Genomic DNA, 25,102 nt, shown 5'->3' with positions numbered 1-25,102 from the left:
GGCCCTAAATACAATGACACCTGTGTCAGTAAAGGAAAGGAGGGGGGATTTACATGCTAAGACATAGAGAAGGTGGAGGCAGGAAGATACTGATACAGGTAAGGAGTGTTGGGAATCATATGAAGGAGGAGCAAGAAAGGTTCTGTGGCACTGTCAGAGAACCTGACCCTTAATGGCATCTTTGGATTTCTGGATTCCCAAGTTGGAAGAGAAATCAGTTTTTCTTGTTCTAAACCCACCCAGTGGCACTTTGTTCTCTGGCAATTTGTCACATGGTTTAGGCATCCCTAGAAAACAAAAACACTGAGGAGTTGGGGGCACCTTGAGGTGTTGCTGTAGTACTTTCCCTAGAGGTCAGAAGCAGCCACTTAGGGTCACTGTGACTCCAGGAGCAAGCACGCCATCCTGGTCACTGCTTTGTACAACAATCCCTGCCTTCATCGTTAGAAGAAAGAGTGGCTTCATTGCTTTAACAGGCATTTGTTCTACGAATTATATAGCTTCTACAACTGTGAAATAGAGAGGTCAATACTTGCTTCTATGGTCTTTGGAGGGATCAAATGGGACAGTGCATGTGCCAGGGCTGTCAGACTCACCTTGGACAACCCAACGAACTAGACTCGACCCAGCTCACGGTCCTAGGCCTTCCTTCTGGAATACGTTTCTCCCCACCCTTAGTGTGTAGAGTTCTGCTATGATGAAAGTGCCATGACCAGTGTGCCCTAGCCTTGGAGTGGTCTGGTCTCCATCTGTGAGCCAGAGGAGCCCAGTGGAAGAGCTTCTCCCCATCTGCCACCTCAGCCCCACCCTCCCCTCACCCGGGGCCTGGCCCACGTGCCCGGCTCCCAAGAGACAACCTGCACTTGAGGAATCACTTTTCTCCACTCAGTGCCTTATCTAGGATCCCAGCCTAGAGGCATAGAGCAACTCAAACCTTAAGCTCAAATCCTTAAACAATTATGCTGGAGGGTGTTAAGGATAGACACAGATCTAAGATCTAAAGCTATAGCAATTAATCCTTGACCCTGGAACTAATCCAAGGGCTATTGTAACCTTGGGCTATTGTAACCAACCTTAGGCTAGTCTAACCTTTAGTCTTAATGTTAGCAAGTGTTAGGGTTCCCTGTGCTCCTCCTACAGTATCAGTTTTCCAGAGCCCAGCCCTTGCTCTTCAAACTCTATTCTGGGGACCTGGGATGTCTAGATGGCTGGGGACCTCCATCAGGTGGCACAGAGGGAAGCCATGTGGAGAAGAGGTGGATTAGTCACTGTACGGCAGAGGAGATGGTGCCTTCTCAGACCAGAAGGGAATTGAGCGAAGGCAGGACCAGACTCACTTGAGGAGGCACAACCAAGCTCAGCATTTTTATTCAGCATCGTTTATTCTGTGGCTGATTCACAGCTGGGAGCCCAGTGCATGGGACGCAATCTGGAAGGATGCAGACACCCATGTCAGGAGGGGAGAGAGAAGAATTTCTTACAAACACAGATTAGAGGGCAGGTACAGGAGGATCCAGAGAGTGGTTGAAGAGGACCTCAGGCTGAACAACAGCAGCTAGCCTCAGGGGTTCTTCTTCTTGACCTGAGTAACAGAGGACATGGTTAGGGCCTAGATTGCATGGAGCACTAGAAGTGAGGCCGGGGTCTAGTTCTGAGGAGGATTCATTGGTTGTTCTCATCCCCCAGTGCTATATTCCACAATGACACCATAGATTCTTTTCTAGGTCTGTGGTCCTTTCTGGTCTCTTTGAGATGACAGGATACATGGCTAGCACCGATTGTGAGATCCCCTATGTCCTATAGCAATGTTCCACACCTTCCTCCCAATCACCTGCCCTGAGCTGTCCTCCTCCTTACCGTGGCCATCAGGACAAGGATGCTGACCAGCACAGCATACAGGGTGGCCTTCCCCAAGAGGATCTCATAAAAGATGGTAGCCGACAGGACCCCTTGCTGATAGGTTGCTGTGGGCAGGGAGAGAGAGCAGGTAGGTACCTAAGAGAGGCAGTTTCCCATTCCATTGTGTCTCTGGGCTTTTTTTGTTTTTGTTTTTGTTTTTTTAAGAAAAAGAGTCAAAGCCATAGACATGGGAGAGAAAAGGAGAGGCTCACTCACCTGAGGTAATGCCACAGTCTGAAAGAAAAGATGGAGAGAGAATGGGTGAGAAAACGCCATTTCTTAGGAACACCAAACCTTAAATCATAATGCTTTAAAGTCAGGTTCATAGATCATGTATGGCAGACAGTGAAAAGCCCGGGCACTTCCTTCCTCATGCTGGTCCAGTACAGGGACCGCGTCACTATGAACTTAAAACACTAGATCCATCCATGGGACTGGGAGACACAGAGACCGCACTGTATGGTTGATTATGCACGTTTTAGCACAGCATCTGGGGACTGATTGGGTCTGAGCTGCCCTGATGAGCTTCAAAGAGCCAGGAAATCCATGTCATGCTTTGCTGACACTGAGGCTTGTCTATGTCTTCTCCTCCATGTACCCTTGACCTCCATCTGGATCTATCTGCTTCCCTCTGATGCTAGTTCTGCTCAGGCTCGGATCCGGTAGGCCAGGCCCCACTCACCTGCCCTGCCCTGCATCTCGGCACTGATGTTCTGGGTGACAGGCTTGGCCTTATCGTAGGCCCACTCATCTTCCTCCTCCAGCCCAAAGAACTGGACTTGGCAGCGGAAGTGGTTGCGAGGATTGTGCCAGAAGGCGGCCGAGACCCTCAGGCGGCTGCTCAGGCAGTAGGTGGAGTCGCTGACATTGGGGTACTCGTGGTAGGGCTGAGGGTCCGTGCTGACCCCACTGTGCACCTTCTTCCCGTTCACCCACCAGGTCAGCTCCACGTGGTCGGGGTAGAAGCCCGTGGCCAGGCACACGAGGGTGGCCTTTTGTTTCTGGGCGATCTCTGCTTCTGATGGCTCGAACACATTGACCGTGGGTGGGGTCACCTTGCTCAGGTCCTCTGGAAAGTGAAGAGGGTTGAGAGCAGGGCTGAGCTGAGGGATGGGATGGCCTGGTATGGGGCTGTGTGTGTGTGTGTGTGTGTGTGTGTGTGTTAGTGAGAGAAAGAGAGAAAGGCCATCCCCCTCAGAGAGAGTCGTAATCAAATCAATGTGTCATAGACACTATTTGCTTCGGGCTCACTGTTCCATTCCTATTTGAAATTCTCCCTGTTTCATAATTGCTTGTGCTCAGCCTATGGACAGGCAGTGTTCATTCTTCTACAATTCCTCTAAGGCTGCATTCTGGGCAGTGTCCTTTGAATGACATTATTTAGTTTTTCCTCCATCAAAGCTTGACTGTCTATATCTCACCATGTTTTGTAGCTGTTAGTTAAACAAAGCTATTTGTAGATGTCAGAATAACAGGATCTAAATTTGCATTGACCTTGCTCAGCCAAGTGACTTTGAGACAGTTTCTTTAATGCCTGCAATTTTTTTTTTCTTCTGGCTGATTGTGAAGTGAGGACATTAACTTTCCTAAACGGGTACAAAGATAAATAATGTAAAGATTAAAAATGTCTCTTCATGGGGTTGGGAAGGTGGCTCAGTGGTAGAGCGCTTGCCTTGCATGCATGAGGCCCTGGGTTCGATTCCTCAGCACCACATAAGCAGAAAAATGCCAGAAGTGGTGCTGTGGCTCAAGTGGTAGAGCACTAGTCTTGAGCTGAAGAGCTCAGGGACAGCACCCAGGCCCAGAGTTCAGGCCCCACAACTGACAAAAAAAAGAAAAGAAAAGAATATCTCCCCCTAAGTCAGGTCATTTGTATCTGACGCTAGAGAGTAAAAGAATAAAGAGAAATTTTGGATAAGAGAGACATTTGTTGGGAGAGGGCCTTCTTTTTTTTTTTTTTGTCAATCGTGGGGCTTGAATTCTGGGTCTGGGCGCTGACCTTGCACTCTTCAGCTCAAGGTGAGTGCTCTACCACTTGAGCCACAGCACCACTTCTGGTTTTCTGGTGGTTAATTGGAGATAAGAGTTTCACAGACTTTCCTGCTTAGACTTTCCTGCCTAGGCTGGCTTTGAACTGTGATCCTCAGATCTCAGCCTCCTGAGTAGCTAGGATTACAGGTGTGAGCCACCAGTGCCCAGCAAGAGAGGGCCTTCTTTAGTTCATAATAAACAGAAGATATGTTTTTGCTTTCATATGGGAACATTCTTCTGGGCTGAAGTTTGTGAGAATGTGAGGTTTCTGACACTTGGTGGCATGTGATCTGTCCTATCCTTTGCCCTGCCTGAGTTTCCAGCCTGTTGTTTGCTCTTCATTTTTTTTTTTGTTTGTTTTTTGTTTTCGTTTTTTTGGTCAGTTGTGGGGCTTGAACTCTGGGCCTGGGTGCTGTCCCTCAGCTCTTCAGCTCAAGGCTAGCGCTCTACCACTTGAGCCACAGCACCACTTCTGGCTTTTTCTTTTTATGTGGTGCTGAGGAATAGAACCCAGAGCCTCATGCATACAAGGCAAGTGCTCTACCACTGAGCCACCTTCCCAGCCATTTTTCATTGTTTATTTTTATTTTTGCTTCTAAGCAGTTAAGTTAAAATGAAGAGATATCTTTTGAATAAAACCTAATCACAATCTCTGGGACTATGGAGAAAATGTATTCTGCTCCTTTGTATTCTATGGGTCTGACGTCCTTCCAGGGCCTATGTGACAGGCATACAATTGCATGCTCACTGTAGGGGACCGTGGGCTTAGGAGGGCCTGCTTCTCCTTTAATGCTCTGCTGCTGCCATTTTGGAATTCTGAATGAGATTTTTTTGTTTGTGTTTTCAGAAGCCTTTACATTTTCATTTTGGTCTGGGCTCTCAAATTTCATAGCTTCCTGCCTCTATCTCATTCATCTTCCTTTCTTCATGTCCTACTTTGCTAATTAGTTATGTGACCTGGTCTTTATGGGCTAAGTGTACGCTGATATGGTAATGACTGCACTTCTATGTACATCTTCACTGCTTGGCACCATCTCTCTCTCTCTCTCTCTCTCTTTCTTTCTCTCTCTCTCTCTCTCTCCTTGCCTTCCAGGGGCATTTGTTCAGTGTACCTCTCTGACCCCCTTCTCTTAGCAAACACTCAGTACCTATCATAAAAAAGTTCGACATGTTTGAACCCAATGTTCTATTCCCTACTAAATTTATCTATGCCATGGGCACAACAAGTACAAGCAGAACCTCATTTAAACCCCAAAGCATTGTCCAGACAACTCCAGGGCAAGGCTGGCGTCATATGCTTCTGAAGATACGGTGCCCTGCAGGGTGTATGTTTATGTGGTGGTGGTGGTGATGGTGGCAGCAGCTTGCCTGTGTGTGTGTCAGCATGCCCGCACACTGCTCTTGGTATGAGCTCTGCTGGGTGGGGGGGACTAGCCTCAGGGAATACTATGAAGTTTCTCTTCCCAACCCAACTCTCCCTTATGGCCTTCCTCTCCATTTCTATGCTCATAGAAACTGAGGTTCACATATCCACTTACCCCAAAGCAGTGAATCCCCAAAAGCTAGCACCAGAACAACCCCCGCTGGCTCTACACTTTTAGACCTCTCCATCCTAGCTGGCCACAAGAACCTAGTTTGGACACACTAAAGTATGGCTGAGTCTGATTGGATCCAATTTAACAACAGTCAAATCACATTGATTTGATCATCTTTGGTGATGTTTAAGTTCCTCTCTGGTCTTTGAGAACTTAAAGGCAGAGCACCCGCCTTTCAGCCTGCGTTTGTGCTGAATAACTCTGTACGATCTGCACTGTCTCACCTGGAATGCGTAGTGTGAGTGATAGTCATTTCAAGCTAGCCAGGACAGGGGTACATCTAGGGGTGAATGCACCCCAGTGGCTGAGGTTTGTCTCCTGAGCTTGGGTCAGTGTCTGTCGGTGCCCAGCCATGGGCAAGCATGTCTGCCTCTCCAAGGACCTCAAACTTAAGAAAGTGGTGGAGAGGGCGAGGGGGGAGCCCCCTTTGTCCCCTGTAGGGGTCCGGACCCCGGACGCCCCTGTCTCCGACGGACCCCACCCAGTCCAGGAAGCAGAAAGCGAAGGTCAAGTTGCGTGACCGACCCCTCCGCCCTCCCACCCATCGCAAGTTCTCCGCGGGTCCCCAACTCCGCTCCATCCCGCGCCCCCCAACTCCTCCGCCAGAAACTCAGAGGTCGGCGGCGAAGGCGGAATCTTACCTATGACCGTGAGCCTGGTGCCCGGGCCGAAATGCTGCTCGTAGGAGCACGCAGACACAGCCCCTCACGCAAACCTGAGCAGCGCGCACCCGCCGCGCGAACCCCGGGAGGCGAAGGAACGCGCAGGGCGGGGAAGCAGCTGCGGAGCAGCCGGGGGCGGTGGGGGCCGCCTTCCCTCCCCGCCCGGCCGTGCGCCCCCGAGACTCACCCAGCACCGTTAACCGGCTGCCGGCCCCGAAAGTCAGAGCGGCTGTGGATCACAGCCCCGGGGCTCCCCACAAAAACCCGACCCTAGCTCCACTCGCCGCCGCCGTTCCCCGCCTCGAGAGACCCCAGCTCACCCAGCGCCGGGAGCCCCGAGGTACTGGCTCTCCTGGTGATCACCGGCTCTGCTCCCAGCACCAAACCCCACCCCGCCATCGTCCCCTCTTACCTAGCACCGAGAGCCGAGTACCAGCACCGAAGTACTGAGTGTCTTGGCTCACAGCCCCTGGGCACGGTACAAAAACAAACCCCGGCCATCCCCGTGTCCCGGAGCGCCCCTAACTTGGTTCCAGGTTCCCAGCGCGCCCCACTTACCTAGCACCCGCAGCCGGGTTCCTGGGCCAAAATACTGAGTCTCTGAGTTCACAGCCTCCAGGCCCAGGACAAAAACCACAGCGATCCCAGCCCCAGCTTTGCTCCCCACCAAGCCCCCAGCCCCCGTCCCAGCCCCAGCCCCGGTCCTCTGGCCCAGGCACCTCACCGCCTTCTTACCCAGCACGGACAGCTTGGTGCCATCTCCAAAGAACAACTGTCCCGTGTTCACACAGCCCCGGGAACCCTGGTGCAAACCCCTGCCTTTAGCCCACCCTCCCCTAGAGAGAATCGTCCAGGCTGAATTAACCCTCCGGCCTCTTCACAGGGGCCTTACCGACCTTCTTACCTAGCACAGTGAGATGGGTCCCTGGGCCGAAGAATTGCTCAGCAAAGGACCACAGAGGGAAGGGGCTGACAAGAATTCCAACTCCATCCCCACCTCCCTTAGCAGCAGAGGCCCCCACCCTAGCCTGCCTGGCGTGCTCTCTTCCCACCTTGAGAACGTAGAGGAAGCATAGCCATCTGGACAGCGCACAGGGTAGATTTGTAGTGGACAGTCAACTTTGAGGGGGGACACCGAACTTGAAGTTGGAAGGGGCTAGGGGTGGGGATGGGATGGTCTGGAATGAGGAAATGTTACAAGCCAGCCTCATGGTTTACTACTTATGTAACCTGTAACGTTGTGACCTCAGTTTCTTCATCTGAAAAATGGGTTCCATTTGTTTTTTCACCTCCAAGGGGTTGGATTTGATGAGTTCTTAATATGTGGTGCTTGCAAAGGCCAGCTTGATGAAAGGGGCGGACCGGTGATCCTACTTTGCTGCCTTGGTCCACATATTCCTGGGAAGGTTGTCTGGGCAGAGAGATAGATGCACAGGTATTGCAGGTCCAGACCTTAAGGCCTGGCTGGTCAGGGACCAACTTCACAAACTGTTCGCCAACATGTAACTGCATTCCCCGGTCTGGAAGAGGCTGTTTTCTAGGGCAGAGCTTTTTGTAAAAGCTTCTCTTTCACTTGAATCATCGTGCGCCCCCCCCACTCCCCACAATGTTACACTATGATACAAAAAGATTTCCTCTCCCCCCCCCTCCTCCCTCCCCCAATCCCTGGGCAGGGGCCGGAAGCACAGATGGCAGAGTTTAGACTGACTGAGGGAGGCTGGGCAGAGAATTGCAGGGGTAAATCTCAAGTGGGGAGGGGCTTGGGATTAGTGGTGGTGATGATGGTGAAGGAGGCAGGGAGCTCCATTCTGGGTCATTCATCACCCTGGGAGACCTTCTATGTCACTGGGGCTCCCCACTGGAGCCCACCTGCTCAGACTGGCATTTATAGGGAGGTAGGTGGGAGGAGCTACGAGTGCAAAGGCAGTGTGAACAGGGGAACTCACAAAATAGGGATGGCAGCTTATGACACACGGACAAACAAACAGAAATGATGATCATTTCCTCGGCAAAGTCCAAATTCTGCAGTCATTTATCCTACAAATATCTGGTGAATACCTACTGTGTGTGTCATGCCCCATAGAGGTTGTAAACGGATGATTCTGTCTTCAGAGTCATATACAGACCTGAATTTTCAGCCTTGATTGTGATTACTCCTCTCTCTGAGACTTGCATCAAGCTAAATAAATGTCCTTAGAAGAAACTGGCCATGTTTGGGTTTTTGTTCGTGCTTCTGGCTGGCGTGAACATCTGCTAGAGTGGACAACTGAGATCAATTCTTCCTTTGGAGAGTTTGCCACCTCCTCAGACTCTTCCCTGAGTACCTCAGCCAGACACTGAGCACTAATGACTGGCTGCAGTTTAGTGGACAGCTCACATTGGGGTTTCAGAGCATGGCCTTATATTTCAGTGCGTTCTGTTCATGACTGAAGCCCCTTTATGAATAATTGGAGCATTAATTCAGATACATATAAATATACTTTTTTCTTGGAAATTGGTAGCAACACATTGCAGTATGCTATATGTTCAGTTAGTGGGTAAGTGAATGCATATGTGTGATCACATATATTTATATGGGTGCATATATATATATATATATATATATATATGTTTTCCTTGACACACTTGTGAAACATGTATGTGTTATAACAGAGAATGTTGTAAATGGAAGAGTAGATAGCTATTTCAGGAAGGCTTTATGGTGATTCCTGCAGCTGAATTGGTTCACTTTGGGTATATATATTTCTTGGCTGATTTCTTAAACAACTCACCTGAGGTGTACTCTGAACCAAGTTTTTCATTCCATTATTTCAGGGATGCTATTATGAAATGTGTTCTTGTTTTCAAGGACTCCTAGTCAAGTGCAGATATCAGAAAAAACGTAGTTTTTTTTTTTTTTTAACCAAGTGTGATAAGTGTCATGGATGAAGTCTGCATTCAGCACTAGGATGGCAAAATACAGAATGTGTTTAATCTAGTCTCGGGAGAAGAAGTGGGAGGTATGGGTAGTAATAAGGGGCCAGAGAAGGCTTTGCTGTCGTTGTTTTTGTTGGTTGTATGACTCGAACTCAGGGCCTGGATACTGTCCCTGAGATTTTTGATCAAGGCTAGTGCTTTACCACTTTTAGCCACAGCTCCACTTCTGGTTTTCTGGTGGTTAATTGGAGTTAAGAGACTTACAGATACTGCCCATGTTGGCTCTGAACCACTATCCCCAGACACTGAGGTCAAATCTCTAGGGCAAGGTGGGGATTACTATGGGGAGGGAAGGCACTGAGTAGCTCTAGATGCGGATGGCCTGATGATAAAATAAGCTCAGGCTTCAGGATTGACAGCAGCAGGGAGAGTGTGGGTTAAATCGGTAGAGTTCATTATCAGGTCTTCACAACACCTGAAGGATGGGGACTATGTTACCATGGTGACAATGACATATCAGAGAGCTTTTGAAGGATTTCTAGAAGTTGGAAGAGGGATGATTCTCAGTATTAGAAAACTTTACTGTATTTCCAGGAGTTTTGAGGGACACGTTCACAGCTCTCTAACTCACTAGAGAAAGATTTATCAATGGAGTGGTAACTTAAACTGGAAGATGCATCATCCATTGGAAATAAGTTTCCAAATCAAGGGCATGCTCTCATTCTCAGCTGCAAAACTGACTTGGTGAACAAAGACGTGGAGCATTCAGTGAGGTGGCAGAAAGGAAGGTGGTGACATACAACGATCGATTCCTTATTAGCCATGGGGGCATGACCACAGAAGGCAGACACATTTATGTTCCTCAGAGCATTTTTGGTCTAGGGCAGGACAAAACATTCCAGTACTCAGCATTTCCATCCTTTCTGGTGCTGGGAAGAACCTCTTCTCCCATCACTGCCTTCCATATTTAATGAGTCTCTCCTGTCAATCACTTGTTGATTGGTTGATTTATTTTACTTGAGTGGGACATTTTCCTTGAACATCTCTTATTTCTCTCATGATTTGGAGGAAAGAGTCTCAGAGAGTTTAGAGACAGACAAGCCGCAGAGAAATCTAGACACAAAACACAGAGTCACGCCAGACTGCGACATTTTTATTGGCTGCATTAGGCTTCCTCTGGGTTAGGGAGATGTTATCCCTAAGTGTACAGATGAACAAGCACTAGGGAGTAGATGCGGGATGCACAGACAGACGGGAATAGCTCCTTAGAAGCACAGGCAAAGGTGAATCCACACTGACACCATCACGGATCGGTGGGTTCCATCTCTAGAGGGGACTTCAGAGGTCCTTTCTCTTGACCTGCAAAAGAGAAGTTTGGAATGATGGAGACTGAGGAAGTAAAACAGGCCCATTGTTCGGATAGACAGTAGAACTTCGCACACTAGCCACTGGGCTTTTGAGTGGCTGCAGCCTCTCCTTCTGGGATTCTCACAGCATTGCCTTTCCATTGCAGTCTGTGAGGAGGACAGCTTGTCTTCTAAGATGCAGCAGTAGAGATTCCTCCTTTTCCACTGCCCACTGCGGGTCCTCACAGGGCCTACTACATGACTGGATGTCAGGTCACCTTCAGTAACCTGCCTTGTCCTGCCCGCCTCCTTACCATGGCTATCAGCACGAGGGTGCTGACCAGCACAGCATACAGGGCGGCTTTCCCCAGCAAGATCTCATAAAGGACGGTGGCGGAGAGGACTCCTTGGTGATATACCACTGATGGCGGGAAGGAAGGAAGAGCAGGCGGGTGAGTTCCCATGAGGACATGGTTCTGGCCTCCCCCACCCTTGTTCTCCGTGACCTGCTTTCGTTTCCACGGAAAGGAATAGGATCACTCACCTGAGGTGAAGCCACAATCTGGAAGTAAAAAGGGGGAGAAAAGTGGGTGAGAGACCTCATCTTGATAGGCAGATCGAACATTGCATTGGTGAAGAGCTGGATATAGACTACCAGGTCCATACCAGCATCCTCTGCAGGCAGAGGCATGGAGCACAGCGCGTAGAGCGCAGCCCACCATCCCTGAGACTCGTAGTGGGTCAGAATGAGAGGGGCTGAGCAGGGCTATGCAGCTACTGAGGTGCGTAGGCCATGTAGAAAGGGATCTTGCACTGCAAGGCTGCCGGGCTGGGGCTCTGGGGGAAAGTTACCTGCAGGTGCCCAGCTTGCCTTCATGGTGGGCTTCAGTCCCTCCCCTCTTTCTGTCTATGTTTTAAAAAAGCTTTCTATTTATTTATTAATTATTGTTATTATTATTATTATTGATCATGGGGCCTGAACTCTGGGCCTGGGTGCTGTCCCTCAGCTCTTCAGCTCAAGGCAAGCGCTCTACCACTTGAGCCACAGTGCCATTTCCTGTTTTCTGGTGGCTTATCGGAGATAAGAGTCTCTCGGACTTTCCTGCCCAGGCTGGCTTTGAAGTGTGATCCTCAGATCTCAGCCTCCTGAGTAGCTAGGATGACAGGTGTGAGCCATTGGCACCTGGCTCTATATTTTAGATTGTAGTTTTCTACTTAGATCTTTCCATTTCTCTCTGGCACTGACAGCCTCCGATCCGGTAGGCCAGGCCCCACTCACCTGCCCTGCCCTGCATCTCGGCACTGATGTTCTGGGTGACAGGCTTGGCCTTATCGTAGGCCCACTCATCTTCCTCCTCCAGCCCAAAGAACTGGACTTGGCAGCGGAAGTGGTTGCGAGGATTGTGCCAGAAGGCGGCCGAGACCCTCAGGCGGCTGCTCAGGCAGTAGGTGGAGTCGCTGACATTGGGGTACTCGTGGTAGGGCTGAGGGTCCGTGCTGACCCCACTGTGCACCTTCTTCCCGTTCACCCACCAGGTCAGCTCCACGTGGTCGGGGTAGAAGCCCGTGGCCAGGCACACGAGGGTGGCCTTTTGTTTCTGGGCGATCTCTGCTTCTGATGGCTCGAACACGTTGACCGTGGGTGGGGTCACCTTGCTCAGGTCCTCTGGAAAGTGAAGAGGGTTGAGAGCAGGGCTGAGCTGAGGGATGGGATGGCCTGGTATGGGGCTGTGTGTGTGTGTGTGTGTGTGTGCATGAGAGGGAGAGCGGAGACAGTGCGGGGGAGCTGGAGATGATTATTATCAAGCAAATCTATCTTATAGTAGCCCCATTTGCCTTGTGGTTGGGTCTGTGTGTGTTGCCCACTAGCCTCTCCATCTCTGTGAAGTGCAGTGGGTCTTGAACCTTTGGGTTTCCATTACATCATACTCTGGGATTTGTTTGTCTATCCAAAGAATGTATCTATGGAATCTTTCTCACTTGTTCCAAGTCATGATCAGCTCATGGCTATCTAATCATGTCGATTTAGAAGCAGCCATCGGAGTTGAGTGTAGATTTCCTTTTTAACTTCTTATTATAAAGGTGATATACAGAGGAGTTATAGTGACATAAGTCAGTTAATGAGAACATTTCTTTTTGGATAATGTTACTCTCTCCTCCATTCTCTCCCTGTTTTTCTTTCCAGTATAGATTTTTTTTTTGAGGCAGAAGACTTAGCAGCATCATGATCACAGAAACTAAATTGATGTTTTCCTAATGATTGTTTTATTTTGTATGTGAGGTATGTATATCTATATATATATCTATATGTAGATATAGATATATATATAGATATATATATGTAAGGTCTGTTTGGGTGACACCCCATATTAGAATCAGTCTTCCTTGCCTAGAGAAATAGTTTCCCATTATGTTGACTATATTTCTTAATATCATATTCAAATCTAAGTCCCTTTTCTTGTTTGTTGGTTGTAGGGCTTGAATTCAGGGCTTGAGTGCTGTCCCTGAGCCGCTTTGTGCTCAAGGTTAGTGCTCTACCAATCTAGCCACAGCACACTTCTGGTTTTTGAGTAGTTAATTGGAGATACGAGTCTCACAGGGACTTTTCTGCCCAGGCTGGCTTTGAAGTGCCACCCTCAGATCTCAGCCTCCTGAGTAGCTAGGATTATGGGTGTGAGCCACCAACACCCGGCTCCAAGTCCTTTATCTTTATTTTTTGTTTTAACTTGCTTAAAACTTTGTTTAACTTGCTTTAAGGCAACAGGGTGTCTCCGGCAGGCAGTCTATCTGATGTTCCACAGCAACTCCTATACTGAGATTTGGGGCTGTAGGAGCCTGCCCACAATGACTGTAGCCTCTCTCTCTTTTCTTTTTCTTTCTCTCTCTCCCTTCTTTCTCTCCCTCCTCCCTCCCTTCCCCCCTCTCTCCCTCTCTTCCTCCCTTCCTCTCTCCTTCTCACTCCCTCTCCCTTCTTTCATCGTTTTCTCTCTCTCTTTCTCTCTCTCTCTTTCTTTCTTTCTCCTTCCTTCCTTCCTTCCTTCCTTCCTTCCTTCCTTCCTTCCTTCCTTCCTTCCTTCCTTCCTTCCTTCCTTCCTTTCTTTCTTTCTTTCTTTCTTTCTTTCTTTCTTTCTTTCTTTCTTTCTCTTTCTGTGTTCAGTAAGCGTGAAATAAATCCTAATTTGCAGGCAAACTTTGCATTCCTAAAAGTACTGAGAACTTGAGTGCTGGCGGGAACACATCCCAGTACAAGGGCTGTTTCGGCCAAGGTTTCACTCTGGAAAGCCCTAGCCCTCACACGAACTTGACAGATGGGAAGGAAAGAATTCTGGGATTATTGGAAAGAGCGATCTCATCAGAAGGACAGAAGGAACCTCAGCTCCTCTTTTAAGGATCCTCTCTTCTGCCTGGGTTTACTGTCTTCTCTGTCTGGCTCTGCTCTGAACACAGGGATAAGCTTTGGTTGCATAAATATGCTGAGCCCAGATGTCTCCACTCTGCCCAAAGTTAACAAATGGTTCTAATGGAAAAATCATGGGCTGGGAAAAAGATCAATTATGACACAGGAATAGCAAGCAACAGGAATGAAAGGGGTCACATTAAACCGAATCCTTTACAAAAGCTTTTTACGTAACGTAGTCTTTTCCATTTTATATATCGTAGAGAATTTGAGAAGGATTGCATGATTCCCCCCCCCCCCCCGCCCCAGTCACAGACCATGCTCTCAACCCCCTCCCCTTGAACCCAAAGGCTTTGAATTCAAAGGCTTTCCATGAACCTCGCCACCAACCTTCAGGACAGTATCTGTTCAGGCACTGAAACCTTCTAAGACCTAGGTATTCCATTCTTTTAGCCTTGTCTGTATCACCAGCTAAGACTCCATCCTATGTAACCCACTCTCACATTCTATCTACTTCTTCCCAAGCATGATGACCTTTAAGGTCTCATGAGCAGCCCTCTACTCTGTTCTCCAACATAGACCTGGAGGTTTGAGAAAATGGGGTTTCCTGCTTCTTTATTACCCATCTGTTGCTAGGGCGGTGTAAGCTTTCAGTTACCCCTTTATTTAGACCTCTGTCCCTGACAGCCACCAAACACAGTGTCCTCTGACACTGCAGCTGCGGCTCCTCTGGTACTGTGACAGGGAGACTTAGGCTGTCAGCTTCAGGACCCGCACCTAGGTCTCACCCACCTGGTCCCCACTGCCTCTCAGTCCTTTCAGCCAACCCAGGAGACAAGCATAGGCTTTCAGAGACTGATAGAGACCAGGACGAGGAGGAGGAAGATGCAGGCAAGACCAGAAGTCCATGCTGGAAGTAGCTGTTGGGGAGATTTTAGCCCAGAAGACAGAGCTACTCACCAAAGTAGGGTGAACCACACAGAAAGGGATTGAGACTGCAAAGGAAAAACCACAAAGGAAAAGAGGATAGATAGGGAAAGCAACATATTTACTAACACAGTAGGGGTGAGGAGAGGCCCAGAGAACAAGGAAAAGAAGATCTAGATGAAGCAGGCTTTGAAACCTTACCGTGGAGATCTGAAAGGAAGACAGAAAGCAGCAGACGGGGCGAGCTCCAGAGAAGGTGGGAGAGGGCATACGGAGCTGGGTGGGGAGGGTTTGGCTCTTCTGACCACCAGTCTTCTACCCATTCCCTTTCTAGGCCATTTCAGGCAAACATAGGCACCCTACAGTCAAGAACAGAACCCTCTTACCTATGATAGTGAGCCTGGTGCCGGCCCCAAAGGAGAGCGGTGAATTAGAGTCACAGCTGCAGGATGCCTGGCTAAAACCTAGTCAAGGAGGTCCTCAGCCAGAGGAGCACCAGCCTTAGCTCCCCCAGAACTAGCTAACCACCTCTCTGCCTGCCTGCATGGCTCTGGATTGATGGACTCCTACCAGGAAAAGTGCCAAAGGATCTTACAGAAGCTAGTGGGCAGGAGGATGTGGCTTAGAAGAGGACAGAGGCATGCACATAAAAGAAAAAGAGGAACCCACGTCGGGTCCTATAGCTTACCTAGGACAGCCAGTCGAGTCCCTTCTCCAAAGTGTTGGGCCTGATTGTTACACAGTACAACAGGAAGGTGGCAAACCCCAGACTAGCTGCTGGAGTCTTTCCTTCCAGAAGGAAAGGCCTCACACAGAACCCAGTGGCTCTGATACCCTCTCCACTGCCCTTCTGCCCTCTTTGAGCTTACAACTTCGACTTTCCTCTCATCCTGGTCCTCCTGAAGGAGTCCTCTTTCTCCTCTGTCTTCTCACTATATGATACCCAAAGAAAACATGTACATACCCAAGACGGTCAGCCTGGATCCACTCCCAAAGAACAGTTTTTCATTACTTACACAGCATTAAAACCTGGCAGGAAAACTACCTCCTGCTGCCTTCTACTCCTTCCTGTCCACAACCATCTGCTAGCTCTCCCTCATTCCTTGGGAAAAGTTTGTCTCTGGGGAAGGGACAGATCAGCAATTGCACAACTGAAATGTGGTCAGAAGCCAGTTTGTCCCTGTGGGATCCCCCAACCCTCTCTCGTGGGTTCAACTCTTCTCTGTACGAGAGAACTAGCATGTCTGTGACTACAACAAAGCCAGAGAACTTGCCATCGATTATGGCCAGGGCAGGTGCCCCGTCAGGAGATAAGAGGCAGACAACATGACTGCTTCTTGTTAAGCCCATGGACCTCCTGGTAGGATGCTAAGCTTGGCATAGCTGACCCATGAACTATTGGAGGATGTAGACTTTTCTTACCCACATCAGAATATAAATGTCAATCTTAATAACAAATACATTTTAACTAAGCACCCACATTAGATCTTCCTCTGATTCTCAACCATGACTTACCTACCACAATGAGCCGGCTTCCCTCCCCAAAATGAAGGACGTTTCCAGAACACAGCCGCCCAGGTCCACCTCAAAACCTCCCATTGTCTGCTAAGCCCAGCTGGGATTTAGGCTGGAGTTCAAGAATCACTTCTTTTATGCAAGACACAGTCCACTTCCAACACTTCTTGCACCCTTCCAGAAAATTCTGAGGACACACCAAGGCAAGGAGTGGGAGACAGTGTAGATTCTTAAGAAACCAAGAGTAAGGGAAGTCTTTTCAAAGAAGCTCCGCCAGGAAAGAAGATGGAGAATATCGCAGCTCATTAATCATCCCCGCTTCCCTCATCTCAAGGGACCAGCGGCAGTCATAGCACATCACCTCCATCTTCTCTCCCTTGCCTGTCTTTCACCACAGCCTCTGCCTGGACCAGACTCTCTTGACTCTTTGGGGTTGACTCAACCTACACAGGGAATCTCGCCTGACCTCAGTTCCAGACTGAGGCGATCTTTCTTTTAACTGAGACCAAGGAGGTGATATTTCCCAGATCAGAATCCAGCCTCATCACCCCTTACCCAGAGACCCCTGGCCTTACCTACTACGGATAGCCTGGTCCCTGAGCCGAAGGTGTAATCATAATTGGCACATCAGAATGCAGCCACTCCAAAATGGACAATAGGGTCCCACTTTTACCTGAGAAGGGGCCAGGAAATTTACTTGGAAGGTTTCTTACCTAGAACTGTGAGTTTGGTGCCTTTTCCAAAGAAAACTTCAGTATTCACACAGTGAAGTGGGACAAGGAGGAAAATCAATGCAAGGTGTGGAGAGAAGACGCCAGCTGGTATCTTGAAGACAATGGGACGAGAATGTTTCTGACCTCTGAATCATGGGACCAGTGAAGCATACAGAGTTCCATCCGGTGAGACCTCAACCTCTGTTTTGAAGTATGCTCCATGCAAATTTTCCCTATCTGAGGGTCGATCAAAGGGAGGTAAACCTGCAGAGAGCAAGGTCCCAGATCCTGGACTGGAACATGCATCAAAAGCTGAGATAGCTTGGCTTTTTCCTGAGTCCTCTGTAGAACTGACCACCTCTGCTATGCGTTCCCACTGTCCTTGTTCTGAGTTAGTTGGGGTTGGAATGAAGTGTTCTCCCAGCATCCTTCATCTACAAGACCATTTGAGGCACTCTTCTTATGCTTGGGTTCTCTGTCTGGGAAGCTCTAGTTCTGGTCTAGGCCTGTCTTTGTCCATGATCTTGACCTGGCATGACCAGGGACGAAATTGAAGCACCCAGGACCCAAATGCTCCTGGGCCTGCTCACCCAGGAGCAAAGTGGAGGCTCTGTGGATGTTGGGACAGGCAGAATGGTTTTTGTAAAGGCTTCCCATGGAATTGAATCACCGTGGCCCCCTGTCCCCACAATGTTATAACTTTGTACAAAAACAGCCCCTCCCACAGGTCCACCCCTCAAAGGCTGGAAGAAACCACCAGCTCCCCTTTGAAAGGTGCTGCTGCTCCTGTTCCTATGAGAGGAATGGAGGACAGGGCAGGTAACATCACCTTCTCTTTTGTGAGAGGTGGAGGCGGGGCTGGAGCAAGCAAGAGGGCCTCTTCTCCTCCCTGTGTGTCTTTAGAATATTCTTAGCTTTTTGATCTGTGTGCTTTTGCAAGGCTGTCTGCTGAAGGAGGTGCTCTCTTCCCATCCCCCACCACCTTTCTTACTCCAAGCTGTCGTCACAGTAGAGAGGTACTCTGTCAAGAAGTAGCAGCCTTCTGTCTACTTGGCTCTTCTCCTAATCTATGCAATACTTATGGATCATGCCTTTCATAAGAGAAGAAGATCCCTTAGTACCCTCACTCTATTCCTTTGACCAATCCTGAGCCTTCTATGATGATCATCTGGGGTCCAGAGGTATCTGGTGAATTGGCCAGAGCCACTGAGAGCTGAAGACTGTTCTTGATATAGGCAGAATGATAGCTAAGAGAGTGCCACTTTTCAAGAATAGGTGTGGAATGAGAGAGGACCTCCTGTCTTCTCATTGTTGGCCTCAGTTGGCTAAAGGAGTTGGAAATGATACCTAGGGAGGCTGGGAAGGGAGACACATAGTCTAGGAAGCAAGGATACATGGCCAGGTCACAGGCTTTCCCTTCTCCTTCCTGAAGGGGAGAGATATCTTAAGTCATTGGTAGATATTTCATTTTTCCAGCGCAAGCTGACTCTGAAGTTTAGCCTATAGCTAAGTAGCATGGATCTCTTTTTCTCAGATATTGTTTCCTTTATTGTCTTTCAAGCTAGGACTCAATGTTTTATTTTTATTTATTTATTTTTTATTAATAAGTTTTTTATTGTGAAAATATGTACAGAGGGATTACAATTATATGAGCAAGGTAATGAGTGCATTTCTTATCAAGCTTTGTTGCCTCCTCCTTTGTTTTTCTGTTACCATCCCTGCCCTCCCACCTCCATGACTCCCCCCTCTACCCCCCCACCAAAGTTGTAAAGTTTGTTTTTCAACATAGCATCTTGTACATTTTATTGTTGCAGTGGGTCCACTTGTATCCCTATTAAACAAGTTGTCTTTTTCCCTTCCCCTCCCCAGGACTCAAGGTTTTAAAGACAAACTTTACTACATCATGTTGACACAGTAAAATGGAGAAGTTGAAACAGAATCCAAAGGTTAATGAAAACCTGGGAAATATGTACAACTCTCACTCTCTAGAGCTAATCTTCTAGTCAGCTATCAAATTAATAGTGACAGAGCTCACAATACTCTTTCATAAACCTGAATAAAGTCAATTGCTTTCATCATCCAGAATATAATAAGGACACTTCATTACTTCATTGAATCACACAGCTTATTTTATTTTTACAAAATTGTGTATCAATTTATTCTCTAAGAATAATTTCCTTTTACTCTTCTAGCATGGACTCCCATTTCAACTGGGCCTTACAAACTAATACTGCTCTGGGCTCATGAGTCTGATGGTGAAGTTTTCCCCTAGTTCTGCTCCTCCAGGCATTGTGCCTGACTGCACACGGAGGATTTCTTGTTTTGTTTTGTTTTTTCCCTACAAGGAGCTTTGACTAGTAGGAGAGAAAAGGTTGAGATCATTCACCAGCCTGAGCAGCAGGGGGCAGCTTTTCCTTATTTTTCCATTGACCTAAGTAATTGCAATCTGGGCTTGGCCACTAGAGGGGGAAAGAAGAATGCGTAGAGCCCTGGTTGGGGCAGGAGGAGAGGAGCAAGGGGTAAGGAAAGAGTGTCAGGGAGACACATATTTTAAGTACACACAATTTTTTTTTTTTTAGTTGAGAATTTTTAAAAATTCGCAGCCAGGGGTACCTGCAATTCTAGCAATTGGGCAAGTTGAGAATGGGAGGATCATAGTTTGAGGCCAATTCAGGCAGAAAAGTTCATGAGACTCCTTTTTAACTGATAGCTGGACAGAGTGGCATGCAACTGTCATCCAAAGCTCCATAGGAGGCTGAAATAGGAGGATATGGATGAAGGCCAGCACAGGCAGAAAAAGACCCTGAGACCCTATCTCCACAAAAGGAAGCTGGATATGGGGCCCATACTTGTAATCCCACCGAGAATGACAGGAAGTCTAAACGTTGGTGGATCAAGGCTCAGGTGCACACTCTAGCTGGAGTGAAGACTTAACCTAAAAACAACCACAGGAAAATTAGGGTTGGAGATGTGGCCCAGTGATATTGAGCCAGTCTAGCAACTGGGGTGCTTTAAGTCCAATGGCCAGAACCACCCCCTCACCCCAATATAATTTTATCAGAGTACATTAGTGGGACTGTACTAGTTTCAGATCTTATATTTAGGTCTTTGATGCACTTATAGTCGATTTTTGAACAGGGTTAAGATAGGGGTCTCCTTTCAGTCTTTTGCAGGTAGATAACCAGATTGCCCAGCACCATTTGTGGAAGCAGCTTTCTTTTCTCCCGTGTGTATATATTTTTTGGCTCCTTTGTGAAAAACTAGATAGTTGTAGCTGTATGGCTTTATTTCTGGGCCTTTTATTCTTCTCCTTTAATCTTCATGTCTGCTTTAGGGCCAGTACTATACTTTTTGTTACTCAGTGGTATATTTGAAACCCAGTATTGTGATATGTCTAAACCCGATTCATTTTGCTAAGAATTATTTTTGCTATCAGGGATCTTTTATGCTTCTATGTCAATTTTGGACCTTGAGATTTTTGATGTGTGCTGCTCTGAATCTGTAGCTTACATGGGGTAGAATGGTCATTTTTGTGGTATTCATTCTGCCAGTCCGTGAATATGGGAGATTCTTCCCAACTTCTGTTATCTTCTTCAATGTCTTTAAGGTTTTATAGTTTTTATTGTAGAGGTCTTTTATCTTCTTGAATAAGTATATACCTAAGTATTTTTACTTCTTCAAGGCTACTGTGATTGTCTTCCTGATTTCTCAGCCTATTAATTGTTGCTATATAGAACATTTTTGTTTAATGGCCTTGGGTATACCAACAATGGGTGATTGTATATATGAACAATGGTTATCCAATGTGATAAAACTGCCTGTGGTACAAATTGTTTCCTGCCATAATCAAAAGATGCTGTGGTCTTGCCAATCATGCCAAATATTAGCAGCTTCAGGACCAATTAATTCAAGAAGGTTCAGAATGCTTTCAACATGAACCTTCTAAAAGGTATTTGTCTGAAGAAGGTCGACCCTTTCTCTCTCTCTCTTTCTCTCTCTCTCTCTCTTTCTGTGTCTCTTCCTCTCTCCCTCTCTCTCTCCCCCTCCTCTTATTGTTTGGATTGTGCCATATCATATCAATCCATTCTCACTGGTTTGTGTGAATAAAATCTGGTGCTCATCTGTCCTCAGGTGAGCTCTAGGCGACATCAGATTGGAGCGCATTTTCCATCGCAAAGAGGCTGGATGGAGCAGGCACAGACACAAGCAGTGAGGACAAAGCCACTTTATTGGGACCAAAGGCCTTCAGTTGGCAGCGATGGTATCTTGAATCCAGTCTAAGTATTTGCACACCTTGGTGTACACTCCAGGGCTGTTTTTCAGGGCACAGCCATTGCCCCAGGAGACGATTCCCTGGAGCTCTCCGTTGCACACCACGGGGCCACCAGAGTCTCCCTAAGGTGAAGATGCCAGTTACTGAAGGGAGAGATGGGGGAGGACACAGCTATGCTCACCGGGAACTTATGGCACTATTCTAATCACCCAGGCAGCATTCAGTTTTTCTCCTGGTGACTCCTCTGCTCTTAACAAGGAGCTTATATGTAGTCAACTATGAGCCTTCTTCACTTCTCAATGGAGCCACTGTATGAACTTAAACACTAGGCCTGACCAAATGAAATCCTTTAAGTGCTGCTTGTGTGTGGGGTCTGGGTACAGATTGGGGTCTTGGTATGGAAAGGGGTCAAATTACCTGGCAGGAGTCCTTGCCTCCCTCCAGGAAGCCAGCGCAGACCATGTTGTTGGTGACCTTCCCAGGGTAGGCGGCTTCACACACACTCTGGCTCAGCAGTGGGGCATCCAGGCACTGCAGCAGGGATGGCTTGTAGACTTTGAAGATTAGAAGTATGTGTCAAACTGGGGTGGGACCAAGAATCCACTGCTGAACACCAGGAAGCAGTAGCATAGAGGACTCCCAAAGTGTAAGCCAAAGAAGAGACAATAGCTTTTAATTCCCAGGGTGATGATGTCTGACTCCACATGCTGGGATTAAGACTAGGGCCCAACTCGTTGGGACACTGCATCTCTCTGCCACCCACTACAGAGCAATATGTGGCAGCCAGTTGAAGGCTGGAAGTGAATGGAATCCAAGTCTGTTGTCTTTGTGCTGGAAAGCAGTGGGAAAGAGGGCGGAGGGTTCTACTTACCACCCAATCTCAGGATGTTGCCCCAGCCAGAGATGAGGCACTCGGTGCCAGCAGGTGCACAGGAGGTGGGCAGGGCCACAGGGGCCACCTGGGAATTGAGGGAGGCGGGCGAGGAGAGCTTGATCAGCATGATGTCATTGTCGGCAGACTTCCGGTTGAAGCCAGGGTGGGGGATGATCTTGGCAGCCTCAATAAACTGCTCGTCTCCCTCAATAACTTTGATGTTATGCTCTCCCAGTCGCACTTGGATGGAGCTGTGGGAAGAGGAGGTGCATTGGAGGCTGGCTCTCTGTTGTGTCAGGATCCCAGGTAGTCAGGCTGGCTCTGGTGAGTCAGGAGGGGCAAAGCACAGGAGCGGCATATGGGTGGCAGGCAAGGGCCGCTGTGAGCCACGGACTATTTCTGCCTCAGAGTTGAAGGGAAGATGGGAGGGACTGCTCTTGTCGATCACCACTCCATTTTCTGGTCAACAGACCTGCTTCTAGGATTGAGGACTCAAGAAAGCCACTCAACATTCTTCTCCTCTTCTGTGGCTTTGCTCTTACCTCTGGTAAGCCCCATCATTTTGTGGGATCGAATCCAGGGGTTCTAGCAGCTTGTGGGAGCATCTGCATCAGCCGCCTCACCTAGATCCTCATCAGCCATTCACCTTCCCACCACAGACCCAGTGAATCAGTCTAGGATGGGGGACCCGGAAGCCCATGTGTCCCACCCCTTCTGATTGTAAATCCTTCTGGTATCACTCTGGGCTGACAACAAAGATGCTCCTCAGCTGTCAATCCAGCAGGGACATCAGCAGGAGAAAAACCGTAACACGTTTTGCCCTGGACTTGGTAACTGAGACACAGGGATTTATATTCCTTGAAGGTCCCTGGGAGCCTTTCCCATTTTGTTTTTGTTTTTTAAATAGCAGAAGAATGCCTCCCTGCTTGTCAAGCCTATAGCCCTTGTGGGTTTGGGGGCTGTTTGGGGGCAGATTATAGGTTGATGGGATTGTGTCCCTCTTCAGCCTCAGCTCATGTAAGAGAGCTGTCGTTGCTCCTGTTCTCCAGGCTCTCCCCCCCTCCCCGCCCCGTTCTCTTAGAACTCCTCTCTTACCTGGACTCACATTTCTCAAATGCCATGCTCTAGACTGCAGCCAAGGGCCCAGCACTTACGGCCTGTAGCAGTGGGCTGCAGACGCCACCCACTGGTCATGGATGAGAGAGCCCCCGCAGAAGTGGGCACGGCCATTGTTCAGGGACACCTGGTAGGGGAGAGAATTCTTCCTGCAGGTGTAGCCGCCCACGATCTTGTCATGGTTATTAAGAGGGACAGCAGCTTGCGTGGAGATAGGAGGAGAGAAGCCAGTTCAGCAGGCGCTCGGAGCGCGGAACCCCCCAACCCTTTAGCTATTTCCTAAGGATCACAGTGCCGATAAGCAAGCAGGCAGCAAGGATGCTCAGTGGGGCTCACAGTGTATAGTTGTATAGTCCACAGTGTATAGTCTACTGGGCATACATGTAGAAACCTTGAAGGGCTGAAATGTTCTTCTGGGGGGGCGGGCTGCAGCATGAGGGCACACTCAGAATGCAGGGTGGGATGCCTTCAGAATTTGGTGGTCTCATGCACTCAGTGCTTTTGTCTGTGTTTCATTCCTCGAAACCCCTGGTTGTTGTAGTGTCAGATTATCAGGATGTTTGGACACAGTTAGAAAAATGTCCTGGCCACACAGGCCTGCCTGTACCTAGCATCTTCCAGATGGCAGATCTTTGTGGTCAGGTACTAATAAGAGGGCAGCTCCCAGACACCTTAGGACGAGTACAGGGAGGCTCAGGCTACTAACCAATGAAAGAAATGATTTCAAACTTTGGCTGTCTGTATAGGAATCTTAATAATCCAAATACAGACAACCCATTGCCGTGTAACCAAAACACAAATAACCCGATACACAGGTTGGATCCTCTGTACACGCTTTCTTAATTCCAAGGCTGTGTACCCACCAGCATTACATTTTTTTTTTTTGGGTCCGGTCGTGGGGCCTGAACTCTGGGCCTGGGCGCTGTCCCTCAGCTCTTTAGCTCAAGGCTAGCGCTTTACCACTTGAGCCACAGCGCCACTTCCAGCTTTTTTCTTTTTGCTTATGTGGTGCTGAAGAATCGAACCCAGGGCCTTAAGCATGCAAGGCAAGCGCTCTACCACTGAGCCACCTTCCCAACCCCCAGCATTACATTTTTCTACCTCTTATATTCATTTGAGTTGAAAAACAGCTAGCCTAGGGACAGCCTAGAGCTGGTGCAGCCACATACAGGCTGCCTGGTGCATTCTTTTTTTTTGTTTTCGTGAACAATTTGCCCCTGAATTCCCTTCTCAAGCCACTAGGAAGACAGCTCTAAGTTAGATGAAGGATGGACAGTGTTGAGAGTGGGCTCAAGGGAAACCAGACTCGTATGGAACTCAGGAAGGTGGGAGGAGAGAGTGTCTGGGAAGGAAAATGGGATGGAAGTCCACTGTCAGACGGTGAGAGAAGGCAATGATGGGAAAACCCAGGTGTTCCCGGCTGAAAAGGACCAGGGTCTGGGGCGAATCTCGGAACTCACCAGCAGTTCCCACAAGGACCAGGATCAGGAGTGCACTCATGGTGTAAGGGTGGCTGGTCGGACCATAGTGCAGGGCTTTGGCCTTTATACCTCCAGCCGGGAGAGGAGGGTGTGTAGATCTGTCACCGCTCCTCCGGACAGGACACACTTGCAGCTTTACCCACTTCAGAGTCTTGCATCAGCTGTGATATTTTTGGTAACTCTGTGGACAGGTGACCTTCAGGTGATAAGCTTCCTTATCTCCTGAGGACAGGGGGAGCACAGCTGTTTCCTGGGAAGTGGCTGGAGCGGGAGGAGCAGAGGCATGTCAGACCTTACCTATAGAGCTGTGTGGTGGGGAGGGAAGTGAGATCTAGGAACAGGAGAATGGATGGGGTT

The 25,102-nt window shown here is 48.5% G+C and overlaps 1 protein-coding gene, 1 long non-coding RNA gene and 1 gene segment (V, D, J or C); all 3 read right to left on the bottom strand.

Annotated features, from left to right (window-relative positions):
- Positions 1 to 1,352: 1,352 nt before the first annotated feature.
- LOC122105764 overlaps positions 1,353 to 25,102 on the bottom strand; it is a 152,857-nt gene continuing 129,107 nt past the window's right edge. The window contains 5 exon segments of the C gene segment in view: positions 1,353 to 1,582; positions 1,858 to 1,964; positions 2,116 to 2,133; positions 2,582 to 2,968; positions 6,600 to 6,646. Of these exon segments, the coding sequence occupies positions 1,562 to 1,582; positions 1,858 to 1,964; positions 2,116 to 2,133; positions 2,582 to 2,968; positions 6,600 to 6,646 (580 nt within the window).
- LOC122105782 lies at positions 12,028 to 17,643 on the bottom strand. Its single transcript, XR_006147094.1, has 3 exons — positions 17,002 to 17,643; positions 16,289 to 16,475; positions 12,028 to 12,115 (listed from the first exon to the last, which is right to left on the bottom strand). It is a non-coding gene; the product is annotated as an uncharacterized LOC122105782 (long non-coding RNA).
- LOC122105768 (anionic trypsin-2-like) lies at positions 21,212 to 24,786 on the bottom strand. Of its 2 annotated transcripts, XM_042677067.1 has the most exons (5): positions 24,725 to 24,786; positions 23,303 to 23,465; positions 22,146 to 22,399; positions 21,692 to 21,828; positions 21,212 to 21,396 (listed from the first exon to the last, which is right to left on the bottom strand). In XM_042677067.1, exons 1-5 carry the CDS (start codon positions 24,762 to 24,764, stop codon positions 21,247 to 21,249), a joined length of 744 nt encoding a protein of 247 aa, XP_042533001.1. In that variant the 5' UTR covers positions 24,765 to 24,786; the 3' UTR covers positions 21,212 to 21,246. The 2 variants fall into 2 exon arrangements, with proteins under 2 accessions (XP_042533001.1, XP_042533002.1); XM_042677068.1 differs by lacking the exons at positions 23,303 to 23,465; positions 24,725 to 24,786 and adding an exon at positions 23,244 to 23,284.

The sequence above is a fragment of the Dipodomys spectabilis genome, unplaced genomic scaffold, assembly GCF_019054845.1.
Source record: "Dipodomys spectabilis isolate Male_0828 unplaced genomic scaffold, ASM1905484v1 ptg000034l, whole genome shotgun sequence".
NCBI classification, from domain to species: domain Eukaryota; kingdom Metazoa; phylum Chordata; class Mammalia; order Rodentia; family Heteromyidae; genus Dipodomys; species Dipodomys spectabilis.
This window is presented reverse-complemented; position numbering and strand designations above follow the sequence as displayed.

Excerpts from the sequence above, each read along its gene's own strand:
- LOC122105768 (XM_042677067.1), bottom strand. The coding sequence starts at position 24,764 with ATGAGTGCACTCCTGATCCTGGTCCTTGTGGGAACTGCTG. Across the intron at positions 22,400-23,302 it reads GCAGCCCACTGCTACAGGCC|CTCCATCCAAGTGCGACTGG; the intron begins GTAAGTGCTGGG and ends CTCTTCCCACAG. Across the intron at positions 21,397-21,691 it reads GAGGCAAGGACTCCTGCCAG|GGAGACTCTGGTGGCCCCGT; the intron begins GTAATTTGACCC and ends TCTTCACCTTAG.